Source organism: Antennarius striatus, chromosome 18, assembly GCF_040054535.1.
Source record: "Antennarius striatus isolate MH-2024 chromosome 18, ASM4005453v1, whole genome shotgun sequence".
NCBI classification, from domain to species: domain Eukaryota; kingdom Metazoa; phylum Chordata; class Actinopteri; order Lophiiformes; family Antennariidae; genus Antennarius; species Antennarius striatus.
Genome location: NC_090793.1, coordinates 14,394,886 through 14,408,363, shown reverse-complemented (window position 1 = coordinate 14,408,363; position 13,478 = coordinate 14,394,886). Strand labels below are relative to the sequence as shown.

The following is a 13,478-nucleotide window of genomic DNA, read 5'->3' as shown; positions in this document are numbered from 1 at the left end:
AGGTATGAGGACACTGTTTTTACACATTTTCACTTGTTTTCTTTTTCTTTGTTGTTTCCATATACTTGTTGTGTCTTACCCCCAACCATTCAGTATTGCCACATGTCGTCCATACCCATGATGTCACATAATTCCCTACATTAAATTAATGCATGGAAAGCTTTATCCGTATGCATCTTAAGATGGAACACAATTGGGCCTTTATGCTTTGTCTCAGACATGAGACTCAGTGTTTTTGTTTCCAACCACCAATGCTTGATTATACATAAAGTGCTTTTCTTCGCCTTTTCTGAGTTTGTCTAACCCTTCCCTATGTCAACAGTGGGTTTAGTTGTCTGGACCTTGGACCTTAGAGGATTGTTTCCCTGTGTCATTTACACTTGCTTGCAAGGTGAAATAAAAACGCTCTGTAGTTAAGTAGAGTTGCAAATTCAGGTTCTGTGAAGACATTGAAGTGTCGGAATATTGTTGCTGGCATAATGCTTCCTTAGAATTAGTTACTCATAAAGGGTGAAAAGAAATAAGAGGCTGCTTTCATGCTGGCAGTTGGACAAGCACAGTCCATCTACTCAGGGCCCATGAGCAGGTGAATGACACTGAGTGAGGAATCTGGCTTAAACCCTTTCACAACCAGTTTGCTACATTAGGTGACTTCTAATATCTGCAGAACTGTAAACACGTGTGCAAAGTCAGGTTGTACAGTATCAATCTCCTAGAGAAAGCATTTTTTGGTGATGTGGCAAACTTAACACCTGGTAAATCTTAGCCGTTGATCACATCACTTAATGATAATCCAATATTACCTCAAAGCAGTTTTGCTGATTGAGTTGCATTCTCTCCAATGGCTACACATATTAATGGAGTGAGAAGCTTGTAGTAATTTCTCTGTCACTGTCAGTGCACATCTTCATCTACTCATACCTTATTGCAAAGTATTGTAACAAACACTTGAATCAATTTACAGTTGTCATTGAGTGTACAGCCCACAGCTTGGTTTTCAAGAAGTACCATGGATGGTCCCTGTCGACCATGCAACTTCACTCTAGCCCATTACAGTCACTAATCTGGTCTGACACCAAGCTGATTTACAATACCCCCTACTATAAGCACTGACCAACTAGAGGTACTTGACTTAGAACAATAGAAACACCTGCTTAGTAATATGAAGCTTTCAAAAGCCTCTATATAAGGTGTTATACAGTAAGGCCAAGTATCCTCACCTAAATAAAACAATGACTTTACAGGTGGTAATGTGCAACTCAAAGTGAAAGGGAAGGCTTTTTTAAAGCAATACTAGAAAGAAAACGTGCAGCTAAAATGACAATTCCAACAATAGATCTAAAACACTTAGGTTTTGTAATATTTTAGCTCTTTCTGGTTCATTAAAATCATATCAATATATGAGCTTGAGCCTAGTCAGCTATTGAAAGAAGAAAGAAGAAATGTACTTAAATAATATTTTTTCACGTCTGTACGTGTGTGTGTGTGTGTGTGTGTGTGTGTGTGTGTGTGTGTGTGTGTGTGTGTGTTTGTGTGTGCGCGCGCATATGTGTATGCTAGTGTGGGTGTATGTGTGTGCACGTAAATACACACACACACACACACACACACACACACACACACACACACACACACACACACACACGTACAGAAGGGACCTGTAAGCATGTAGGCATGTAATGCGGTACAGTGGTGGGCAGCAGCTGCGTCCCAATGAATAACTTGTAAGGGGACAGGTTCTTGCTCAAGTGCTCAGGCGGTGAACTCTCCACTACCAATTCACGCTCCAAACTTTTTGGTCCACATGGACCGTGAACCCTTGCCCAAAGCCCTAGTGGACTGAGCTACTGCTGCCTATTATCCATAAAGCTCTGGAGTTGCTAGTCTTTGTGCTCACATGCCTTCACTTTATTTGTCTTTTACTGGAGGACACAAAGCTTTCTGCTCAGGCGGTGGGGGTGCTGAAGTCTTCTGTTTGGTGTGTGTATGTGTGTTTGTGTGTGGGGGGGAGGTGCAAGCCTTCTGTGCTGCCTAGTCATTTTATGGCACCATCTGTCCACAAGCAAACCGTCAAGTGGTGACGTCTCGCCTATTTTTCTCAGTTAACAGTGTGAATTTCTTTTTGATATACAAGCACATCTGCTGCGTAGAATGTGTCTCAGCAGCAACTCTAATGTTTGGTCATGGTAAAGAATCACTAGTTATTTGGTAATTTATTTGTACAATGATCTGTAGATCTTTCTAAATTCTGAGAAAATCCCTACATAAAAACTTTCGGTGTTTGAAAGAGGCCAAGTATACTTAATTTTCAGACTGTCTTAAGTGAACGTAAAGCTTTGATTGCTTAAACCCCTGCCGTAGAATTTATGTACAACAAAAAATGCATTTAAATCCACAAATATAAAAAGCCTAATCAAGAAGTGTAATTCTATAAGACTTTAAAATCTGAAATTATTATAGGTTATAATGAAATCTGCTATTTTAGTTTAAACCATCATGTCTTTTGTAATTGTGTAATAGTACTGATGCTTATAATAAAATTTGACTTGTTAGTTTAAGCTAGCATGTTTTTCACAATAGTTTGTTAGTACTGATGTTTAATTGTTATTGTAAAGCATAGGCAAAAATTAACTTGAGGGCTTCAGCCTATTCCTTTTTTGGTTACTGACTGATCAATAATGTTATAAATAATGTGATTTTTTTCAAATTATTTTGGACCGAAATAAAAAGCATTCAAAAACATCAACAGCCAGAATCAGCTGTTGATGTTGACGTTCCACTTTATGATACTGTAGCATGCAGCATGTAACTTACCTTGAGAGCAAAAGAGGAAGAGGAGGAGGAGGGAATTATAGTTGGTGAGAGGCAGAGTTGTCATTAGAGAGATTTTCACCACCACTACTACTAGCTTCACTAGCCATTGCTCTATTGTCTATGATAAACAGTATTCAAGGTACGATGTGTGACGTGCTGAGTTGAGTGGTGGAGATGCACATATGCAGCAGTGCTGCTTGGCGGGGATTGTGGCACAATGGGAAACTGCAGTACAATAATCAGATATGGCGGCACTTGTTTCGTCATATCTATAAATGGTTTTAAGTCTAATATTTAGAGAGAGAGCGAGAGAGAGAGACAGAGAGAGAGAGACAGAGAGAGAGAGAGAGACGGAGAGAGAGAGAGAGAGAGAGGAAGTAAGAGAGAGAGGGAGATTGAAGTTTTCCACAAGATAAGCCAATCGAATAGAATAGTCAAAAAAAAAAGCCTTCCTGCTGTGTCTTTGCAAGACCTGTTAAGGAATATTGTTTTCAGTTGGCTCTCCGTTTTTACGAATATCCCTTTTAAAATTTCAAGTCTAACTTGTTTGAATTCTGAAACAACTACTCCTAAGGTTGGTGCTTTTTCACAGAGAACTGTTTTATCCGCTCGATTGTACCAGTTATAGACAGAATTACTTTTATTTGATAAATGTCTGTTTTACATTGAGCCTGCATTTTGATTTATTGTGGGCCCTTTACCCAGCACTTTGTTGCACAAGCCATTTTCTCCCTGCTCGGCAGCTCGACAATGCCAATAATTGCTCTCCAATAAATTCAAATGGAAGTGCCACTCTGCTCCGTCTCTTCTTGTCCATGTAGTACATATCAGTGTAATACATGTAATTTTTCATTCCCAGATTGATGTGCAATAGAGAGACTTCTTCAGTTCAGAACTGAAGAAGTCTTGGATGAGAGACGGAACTTCTTCAAGAACTTTCTCAACGTCCAGTGGATTGACTTAAACAGCTTTGGATAACCATGACCTGGATAACTGAGAACCTACACAGACTTAGGTCATCTTTATATTCTGTAGTTTATAAAGTTCAAGTTCAGGTAATTGATTTGCTATTAGCGTCTTTAGGTCTCCCAATTGTATTAACAAGTCGAAAGAATCAGCTTGCAAGAATAGTGCTGTAAAACACAATAGGTCACAGAACATTACCCTTGTTAGGTGAATTTCAATGCAATTCAGGATATTGTCATGGCCCAGTAAAAAAGACATTCAAGCAGGTTTCCTTTAGTTTTAAGTGACTTTCTTGGTTTTGTGCTGTGTTTGCTGCCAAGGTAAGAAGAAGTGCAGACTTGTGAGGGTGAGCCGTGCAATCCACGGAACACTTATCAATGGAAGAGATGCAGGTATTCAAATGCATATTGTTTAAAGCGCTTCCAACACAAACCTGGCTTGTCTTAGTTTAACTTAACATAGTTACTCTTACGGTCATATCTCAACTGTCCTACTTCCCAGCTCTACAGATGATGCACTTTACAGAAATGGAAAAAGACAGAAAGCAGGAGTAGGGGTGATGGAAAGGATGAAGAGGAGACGCACTACTGGTAGTCAGAGTAATAGCAGTGTTTACCCAGACCCTTTCTGTATGCACAGCTGGCTCTCACATTGTCTGTAGACAATCAGTTCTATATTCTGTGGTTGGCCACTCCCTTGTCATGCAGGCACCCACATATTAGAAGCCAGACCTAGGATAAGCGGCAGTTGATGTGAATGCCAAACAGGTTTGATGTGTATTTTCTATACTCATCTCTGTGAAGCACTGTGAAGTTTTTTATGTCCTTCACTGCTTGCTCTTTTAGATGCTCATATCACACTGTTCTCTTAATTACGTCCCTAAACCTCTTAGTTAGCATCCTACAATACAGCATACACTCTGTATATAGCGTGGCTTGCTCTGAATTACTCAAATCTCCACAGACATTAACGACTCCAGAGCTCTTTAAATGAGTGGCAGCTTTATTGGGATTGAGGTTATTTAAATGTAAATATTATTTTCATAACCTTCTGTTCTCTCTCATGGTGTCTTTGCAATAAGATAATATTTTGTCCTGATTGAGGCCTCTATCAACAAAGTAAAATACATGATCCTATCCTAAGAAATTCAATGCTAGACTCTAGCAAGTGTTTCACCTTGATTAATCACCTCACATGAGTACATGTAAAATGTGAAGTGATTTAGCAAGAGCTAGAGCAATGCATGGACGTACCTTACCATAACCCAACCAGGCTTTGGAGCTAGAAGCTTTCATTTATTATCCCACATTACCAACAATGTGGCAAGACTTAGAAGAATAGAGTAGTTCCCATCTGTCCACTTATCCATTATTCAGACTTAGTTTTCACAGTATTATTCCAAAACATGATGTATACATATTTGTCTTCATATGTCTCCCATGTACCGGAGATGTGCCAAAAATATCTGGAAATTTTTAGTTTGTAACTTATGGTTCTATGTCAATTGTCATCTTATTATTCTGGATACATTACTAACACTGTCACACAACTGCAATAATACTATTAATAACAATAAGATGAGAGATGCACTCTAAAAAACCATTGTCTCTGATCAAATGGATGTGACAAGTAACATCTAGGTAATAATTACCTAATCCTAAATTTGCCATACTGTCACACTGTTGTTCTTGAGTTTATGAACTACTATTTCATATTTAATACTCATTAGCTGTGGTCTGATTCTTGCATTTGGCGTATTTCGATGCAACTCATAGATGAGACAGCTCAAAGAAGTATCATACTGGAAATGTTTATTTTGTCAAGATGCTTTCTGTTTTTTAAAAATTTCACAGATAAATTCCACATCACTCACTCTAATAACCTTAATTTATTTTGTACAATATGAGGTACATACAAATAAGGACGTGAGGTTTTTTTTTCATGCTTGCATTTAGATAGAAACATTTTTTCTTTCCTGAGATCAAACTATTATACCCACACTTTTTGTCAAGGATTGGATTTATTTTATCCTTTGTATGTTTTTTTTGTTTATTAGTTTTTTCATGCTGCTTTTCACAATTGAGATATTTTTCCAAGTGTAGGGATATCTTTGTTCTTCAACCTAAATGTTTTAAATGAAACAGTGTTGTATTATGCGTAGTTACAAGTTGTATTATTTTAGACAATCTATCCTTGCTATAAAACAGATATGCTCCTGAATTCATCCTGACCTATTATATGATTATTGCTTTTTAATCTCAATTTCTGGTGAAGTAATTTGGATGATCCTTTAAACCATAATTATGTTGTATAAACTAGTCCTCTGTCACACACATTTTCCTCATGTTCTTATCAGGCTGCACCATGAAGTCAGTACTAAGACAGAACGATTCACATCCAATCTCATAACGACAGACATTCAACCATTTGGGTTCTGGCTGTTTTTCACTTTCCCTCTGTCCTTGTATAAGAAAGTCTTACTGTGCTGAGCAACTTTCTTCTATTGTTGATCACACTTCCCCATTTCTACCACGTTGGTCCCTTGTCCTCTCAGTAGAACTACCACCATAGCACAAACAGCAGATAGTGGCAAGTGTTTGTCCCATAGTATTTGTGTGCTGCTGGGAGGCACCAAGCCACACTGGGATAATAAGTATATAAATAAATAAAGAATAACCCTCGCTCCAGGAATTTGTCACATTGAAGATGAAAAGCATCTGCCTTTCTCTGGCATCTGTTGTAAAAGATATCCCTCCACTGCCAAGGGTTTGAGCACAAGGAATAGCCAACTCTATCAGCCTCACTCACTCACTCTCTCTACCCACTGAACCAACGCAATGCTGGCATACATAAAAATGAGGGCAAAACAAATTTATGAGACAACAAACTTGAGTTGAGAGTTACACTCATTTTGCAAGGGTAACTTGAAATAAAAATATGCCCTAAATGTCTTGCATTGTGATGATGATGGTGGTGGTGGTGGGGTTCTGATCCAGTTCTCTGGCATCCTAGACAGTTTTTTGTGTTTCTTTGTCTTCTTCAGAACGCTAAAACTCAACACACCAACTACAAACTGCTTTCTCATAATCATTAATAGTTTGGACACAAGGGAAATACTTTTCTAGGAACTTTCCTTAGCTACCATTTATCAAAAATGTACATGCAGGTGTAATATAGGCGGTGAGATGATGCTGAGATGATCACACCTTGAAACTTTATAGTCTGCCGGGGATGCTGCCTGCACACAGTGCAAGCAAATTCCTGAGAAGCAAGGTGTGTAGAATTTGAATATTGGTTTGCTAGATATTAAAGCCTGGAGGTCATTCCTCTGAGAGACAAAAAGTGATGAAGAGAAAGCTGCCAATGATATCTGTTTGCAAATGTGCACAAGTGAAACACCAGTTTTCAAGAAGCATGCGTTCCATACTTAGATCTGTGTTGAATAAAGTCAACTTAACTTGTTGAAAAAGCTCGAAGATGTTTTGCCCCCGAGAACTATTCAGAACTGAAGAAGCCTCTTTGATGAGACAAAATGTCTTCAAACATTTCCAACAAGTCCAGTTGATGTTATCCAACACAGAGATCTACGATGACCTGGATGACTGAGGATCTTTACAGACATCTTTCCGTACTCAGTCACGCCTTTTTTCACCTTTTTCAAATGTTGTGTCAAGGGAGGTTTATCAGTGCTCAGTTGAAAGAAAAGAAGCTCTGTAGAGTGTTTCTGAGTTTTGTTTCACAAAGAGGGTCAAAGCAGCAACCACTGTTTCTACACATTGAAACAGGCACATGAGTAATGGCTTACCCAACACACCCACAGGCTTAAGAGTTGAAATGCTTTTTTTTTTCTCAGCTGAACTGAATAAACTCAAGCTGACTAGCCAAACAGGAAGCCTCAAGTTATTTCACATTGTTAATGCTTCTCTCTTCACAAATATCAGCAAGGCAGTATTTTTCAAAGTTTGAATTTCCGTTCCAAGCCTCTTGTAAAAGCTCTGCACAGAATTATTGTCCTTGAAGACAAAAGTAGGCCTGCTTTAAATCTTTTTAAACTTTTCTCGTTTAGTTCTTTCTTCTGACATACTCTGGAGATACTGCATTAATTTAAGGAGAGATATCTATCCCCACCATATTGTGGCCTCCTTTACAGAGTTATGATTACTCATTACAGATGGCCATGGGCATGAGCCTAGTGATAAGAAATTTAGTTAGCTGAGTTTCTGGTGATACACAGTTGCTTTGTTTATAATGGCATGAGACATTGAAACTGCAGGCTACAACAAACTTCATAGGTCATTTATCTAAATCTTATCAGTTGGCTTAGTCATTTCCTACACTAAATCAAATTTTTCAAAGAGCAATGCATCGGTGCTTGTGTGGTTTAGTTTGAGAGGCTGCCTTTGTTTTCGTGTCTCCACCCACAATTTAAGATGAACGACTAGTGCTGTCTGTCCAATTGCTTGGTTGATCATGGTTAATTTTTTGCACACCTGCTGCTCTTTTGTGGACCAACCATGTCTCCCTTTGACCATGTTTTACGCGTATTGTTAATTTATTCATACATGTTGTTATATCATGAGATCAGTGCACTTTGCCTGATTTGAACCCATCTGGAAGACACTGTTTCAATTTCTTAAAGGGGAACATTAAGTGGGCAGTGGTCCTCAGGGAGTACTGTTTAGAGGTCCTCTGAGGGTTTTTTTTCTTATTTTTTTTACTGAATTTCCCTTGTGAGAAGAAAGTTGAGGAGTTAATCCTACACCCTGACCTCCTCTTTGTTCTTGCCACATCTTCCCTCCATGTCTCTGTGGCGCTACTTTTCACTACATCCACTAATATGTTCCTCTGCCTTGAGCAAGATATTGTTGTGGGTATATTATGTGCTTTGTTCATCGGGACCAAGATCTTACCAAGTATACTTACAAAATGTGTGTCTCCTTTGTTTCCTCTTGTTTGATATTTCCATACTGTTAGTGTTCAAATATATGCAAATGTAGCAAGTTTGAATACTAATGTTCTGTTCTCCTTTTCTGTGCGTGTTTCCTCTCCCAGGTGTTAGTCTTTGATCCTGCCAGAGTGGGACGTGTCTAGCGAGGGGACTGAGGAGGGAGCAGTGCCAACTTGGAACATGGTGTCTAATATTCACCTGGCAGTGCCCCTCCTGCCCAGAGGGGCGTTGCTAGTCCTGCTTCTACTCAACTGCCAGGTGTTCTCCTCTCTGGCTGACAGTAAGTAATATTATTCATCTGAGAAGCCCTACCATTCATTTTGAATATGCTAATGCATTTTAGCTACCTACTTGCCACATGAAGCAAATTATTTGAGAGTAAATTAAGATGCACCATCTCATTTGCTGTTCATCTGAAACATAGTTCTTTTTTTTCTTTTTTCTTTTTAAAAAAGAATTCATGTGCAGTGCATAGGACACCAGCGTCTGACTCGTTGTCAATCTAAATGACAGTTTTTTGGGTGTACGAAGACACTCAAAAATATATTGCTAATGCTAAGCTTTGGATCTTCAGGTCAGCCAAGGGGCAGTACTTTGTCAAAGAAAGGGTCAGAGACAGAATTAATTTGACACATGACCTCACCTGTAGTGCTATGGAAGGGTCACTGTAATTCAGTTATACCCCATCCCCTCCTAGTCCTCCAGCTGATCTTGCCTGCAAGCCCTTTCAGACGTGGATCCGGGATGTGTGTTTTTGTACCCTTTGCCTTGTCACACTCAGCAGTGTTCCAATTGTTTTCTCCTGTGGTGTGTCTACAGTTTTGCACAGCAGTTGGAGTGAACTTGACCTTATAGAAATGCTTTACATCTTTGTCCTTTTTCTTGAGATCTGATAACATTGTCTTTTCTGTCTGCCTGTAATGTGATCAGACTGAATCAGACTTTGACCGGAGCACTACACTGAACCCATACCCTGATGCAGTAACTTGTAACCAAGTCAATTCATGCTGAATGCAAAAAGTTAGCAATATTTCCCATCCAACCTTTGTATTGTAATATGAAGTGACACAACTTTTTAAAGAACGTATACATTAATAATAATTCATTATGTAACAGAAATTTCTGAAATAAGATGTCTGTGCAGGTTGTTATCCAGGTCATGGTTATCCAAAGCTGTTTAAATCAATCCACTGGACTTCAAGAAAGTTTCTTGAAGACGTTTTGCCTCTCATCTTAGGCCTAGTTCAGTCTAGTCGCCTATATCCGATTTTTAGCCCATCCAGATTCATGTCACATATCTTGTGTTTAGTCTGAACAGTCCCAATCAAATTTTTGTGGGACGGATTGAAACCACATTCGGGAGGTAGTTTCGTGTTGGATAGGGACAGAGGCATCTGTAGGCTGAACAGCTCCCAACACTCCAATCGGATATGGCGGACCGCAACGTCATATTTGCGACTCGAGAGGGAGGCGCCAGAAATAAGGATGTTGCGCATCACGGAGCGGTAAAATACGTTAGAAGAAATTTACGATGTCGGGTGTGTGTGTGTTTTCCCCACCTCTACCAGACAGTGATATTGCCAATACGCTAAGGTAACAAAACTTCAGGTACGGCATTGTTGTTGTTGTTGCGGCCATCGCAATTACAGTATATGACCTCACACTTTCTGTGCACTGAAGGATGACTCCGCCCCGACATCATTACTACGGCAACCTGTCAGCTCGGCTGATAATGTGGCCCAGTCTGAACAAAGCCAGATCGCATTTGGACACTTGCTAAAAACAATGTGAACAGTCATCCCTAAAAATCAGTTATGGAAGGAAATCTGATGCGCTTGCAATCTGAATGGTTGTTTGGTTTCCCCTATGTATACATCTGAGCATTTCTCGCTGCATTTGACTGCATATACCAGATTAGGAAATAGGACACATTTGGGTTTCTGGATAATGTGGTCTTCCAGACAAATCAAATAATTTTTCATTTCTGTCATTTATTTCTTAATAGGGATCATTGTTTTTAACTATATTTTGCTATTTTTTATTTATCAAACCATTAAAATAGAAACAAAAAAAATCATTGGTTTATCAATTGTATGTGGGTCATGTTGGCGCTCCAAAATCCACCCCAATACCATATTTAAATATGCACACAGCTAGATGCAGTAAACCAGCTTGAGTCTCGCTACGTTCACAGTAAAAAGTACTTTGAAGTTCACAGTAATTTACACAAATTTTTCTCTCTGTCTCTAGGAACATGAAACCAGATTTCCTAGGTCTTGAATTTCAGTAATCATACTTATCTATGAGAAAAGATACATATATTATGATTATGTGACGAACAGTCTGTTATAAAACCAGTATAAGTGTTTACATTAAAGATACACCCAAAACTAACACAAAATGATATTGAAAAAGATTGAGTTTAAGCTTGAAGAAACTTAAAGAAAAACTGATGTTGTTTGTAGTTTAATATAAGCACATATGGAAAAAAGTCTAGACCCACAATTACCAAGACTGCAAAACAAACAGACATAGAATTAAAATAAGACAGCGAGGGGTCAAAAATAACACCTGCCACTAATGGCAGGGTTGTGCACATTTCATGCCTGTAATTTGTACACAACTTAGTAATGTGAACTTTATAGTTCTGGTTTGGATTTCCTGTATTACAGGGCAGACACCAGACAAATATAACGGGCGGAGTGCCTGGGAAGTTTCTGATTACATGGACTCATGCAGTGTCCTTGTCTTCCTCCATGACAGACTTAAGCAAGAAAAGAACGTCAAGTTTAAACATTTTAGCAGTCAGGCCTTCCCTTACATACGAAGGGCTCACATGTCAAGGTTTGCTAGTTTAAAATGGCCACATATAAGTGGATCTTGTCATACTGTTCTCTACAGTGCCGTGTTACCAGGACTCCTGTACAAGCACGATCATTGTTATAACCCTGTTACATCATTCATCTTATACCGTCATTGAGTTGCCACACAAAACACTGATTACACTGAGTGCTGATCACAGACACTGCATCTATCCCTGGGGAGCTTACCCTAATCAACCAGCTCCATATACAACCTCACTGTATACAATAGGTTACCAGCCCACAAGGTCGGCCTCAAAGTCACACATACCCAGCACTTAAATGTAATGGTTATCTTTTTGTAGAGCTGTCATTGTGAGTTATTTCATAGGCTTTAATAAGCTTTTGATATATGTGTCTCCTCCTGTACCTCTCATGTTATAATCTTTTTCATGTGTGGTCGGCCTGCGTCTACAGCCTTTGTGTTTCTATCTCTTTTCACTTCCTTTTCCAGAATGACTGCAAGGAAACCATAAATAGCTCAATTCTAATGTAACATAATATTTAGGTGTATTATTTGTGCTACTACATATAATACCAGTATTTGAGGCTCTTGAGAAATGATCTTATTCATTGTGCTTCTTTTACATAAAGTAACTGTTAATACAAAACCTTGGCTTTAGACAGAAATTTCTTCAAAAGCAGGTCATATAGCATATCGTACCAGAATTTCATTTCAGAAAATTAAGTAATTGGGTAGGTGCCATAGATTGATTGGTCAGTTCCTAAAAATCCTACACTTGACTGCTGTGATGGACATAACTGAAGTGGTTTAGAGATGGGTTGCCAGACGGGAGCTGGAGGGCTGAAAATTGGATTGTAATTTAAGTGACCATATGGTCACCCAGCTCAAAAACTGTCACGGATAGAAATTGATTCTTTTTTAATTAATTAAAAGTAAGCGTATCCACCTTAGAAAGCCATTCGGGGAGTAATGTAGTTATCACACAGCAGTGGTCCATACACATTCTACGTGCAGGCACACTGAAACCAAGGATTTGAGAGAGGGAAAACTGACCTCATGAAATATAGTCTGAAAGCATTAAATATAAATGTGAAATAAACAAAAACCTCTGCATCCTCTAATGAAATTTTGGAGGATTACATTACATTTTCCAGATTGTGGAGACACATTGGAAGGTTGTTTATGTGGGACATTGCAGCAATGTCAGAATGGAGGAAGGAAAGGATAATCAAGGTTAATGATGTGAGATTAGGAGTTTAATTAGGGAGCTCAATAACAGACTAGAGTCGACCTCAACCCTTCATTATGTCTGGGATTGGTCAACGTCTCAGGATTACAAGAAAGAAGAAGAAATAGATGTTTATATTTTAAAAAAAGATACGTCATTGTGGGTTCCTATAATTATTACATTCAAGTTAATCTAGGGCTTGTCTAATTAAATTTTTGTCAGATCGGCTGTAGAGTTGATGTGATTTACTCTGGATTGAGAAAAGTCCTGTGTATTTGAAGCATTAAATGATGACCACTTATTGTTTGGTCACAATCTTACCCATGGTCAGATTTAATTGTGAATGCAGAGAGTGTATGGACCTGGCATCTTGCTGCACACCTGTTGTTTATTTTTGAAGCATCATCTGAGATGTATTTTAAGTCAACCCAAACAACCCATCGACAGCATAAAATATGGCTGGATTTCATGTAAGAACTATATCATGGGCAGTCACCTCCACTTTTCAAATCTGCTAAATCATATGGGAATGCAAAAAAGTGCCTGTTGGCACTTAAAGCCAGAATATTTTTGTTGTTCTATGTCCCTGCTGTAACATAAGTTAATTTCTCTTTCATTAGTAGTGTTGCATTACTTAATAGCTTATGGCCTTGTGTTTGAAATGACGAGAACAATAGTAAGGGCTCTTTGTGGTTT

At 38.7% G+C, this 13,478-nt stretch overlaps 1 protein-coding gene across 10 annotated transcripts in view; it reads left to right on the top strand.

Moving 5' to 3' along the window:
* LOC137611737 (receptor-type tyrosine-protein phosphatase F-like) overlaps nt 1-13,478 on the top strand; it is a 174,710-nt gene that overhangs the window by 56,056 nt on the left and 105,176 nt on the right. For all 10 annotated transcript variants that reach the window (XM_068339798.1, XM_068339797.1, XM_068339796.1 and 7 more), the window contains exon 2: nt 8,833-9,008. In XM_068339798.1, the coding sequence (XP_068195899.1) occupies nt 8,909-9,008 (100 nt within the window). In that variant the 5' untranslated portion in view covers nt 8,833-8,908. The remainder of the gene's footprint in view (nt 1-8,832; nt 9,009-13,478) is intronic.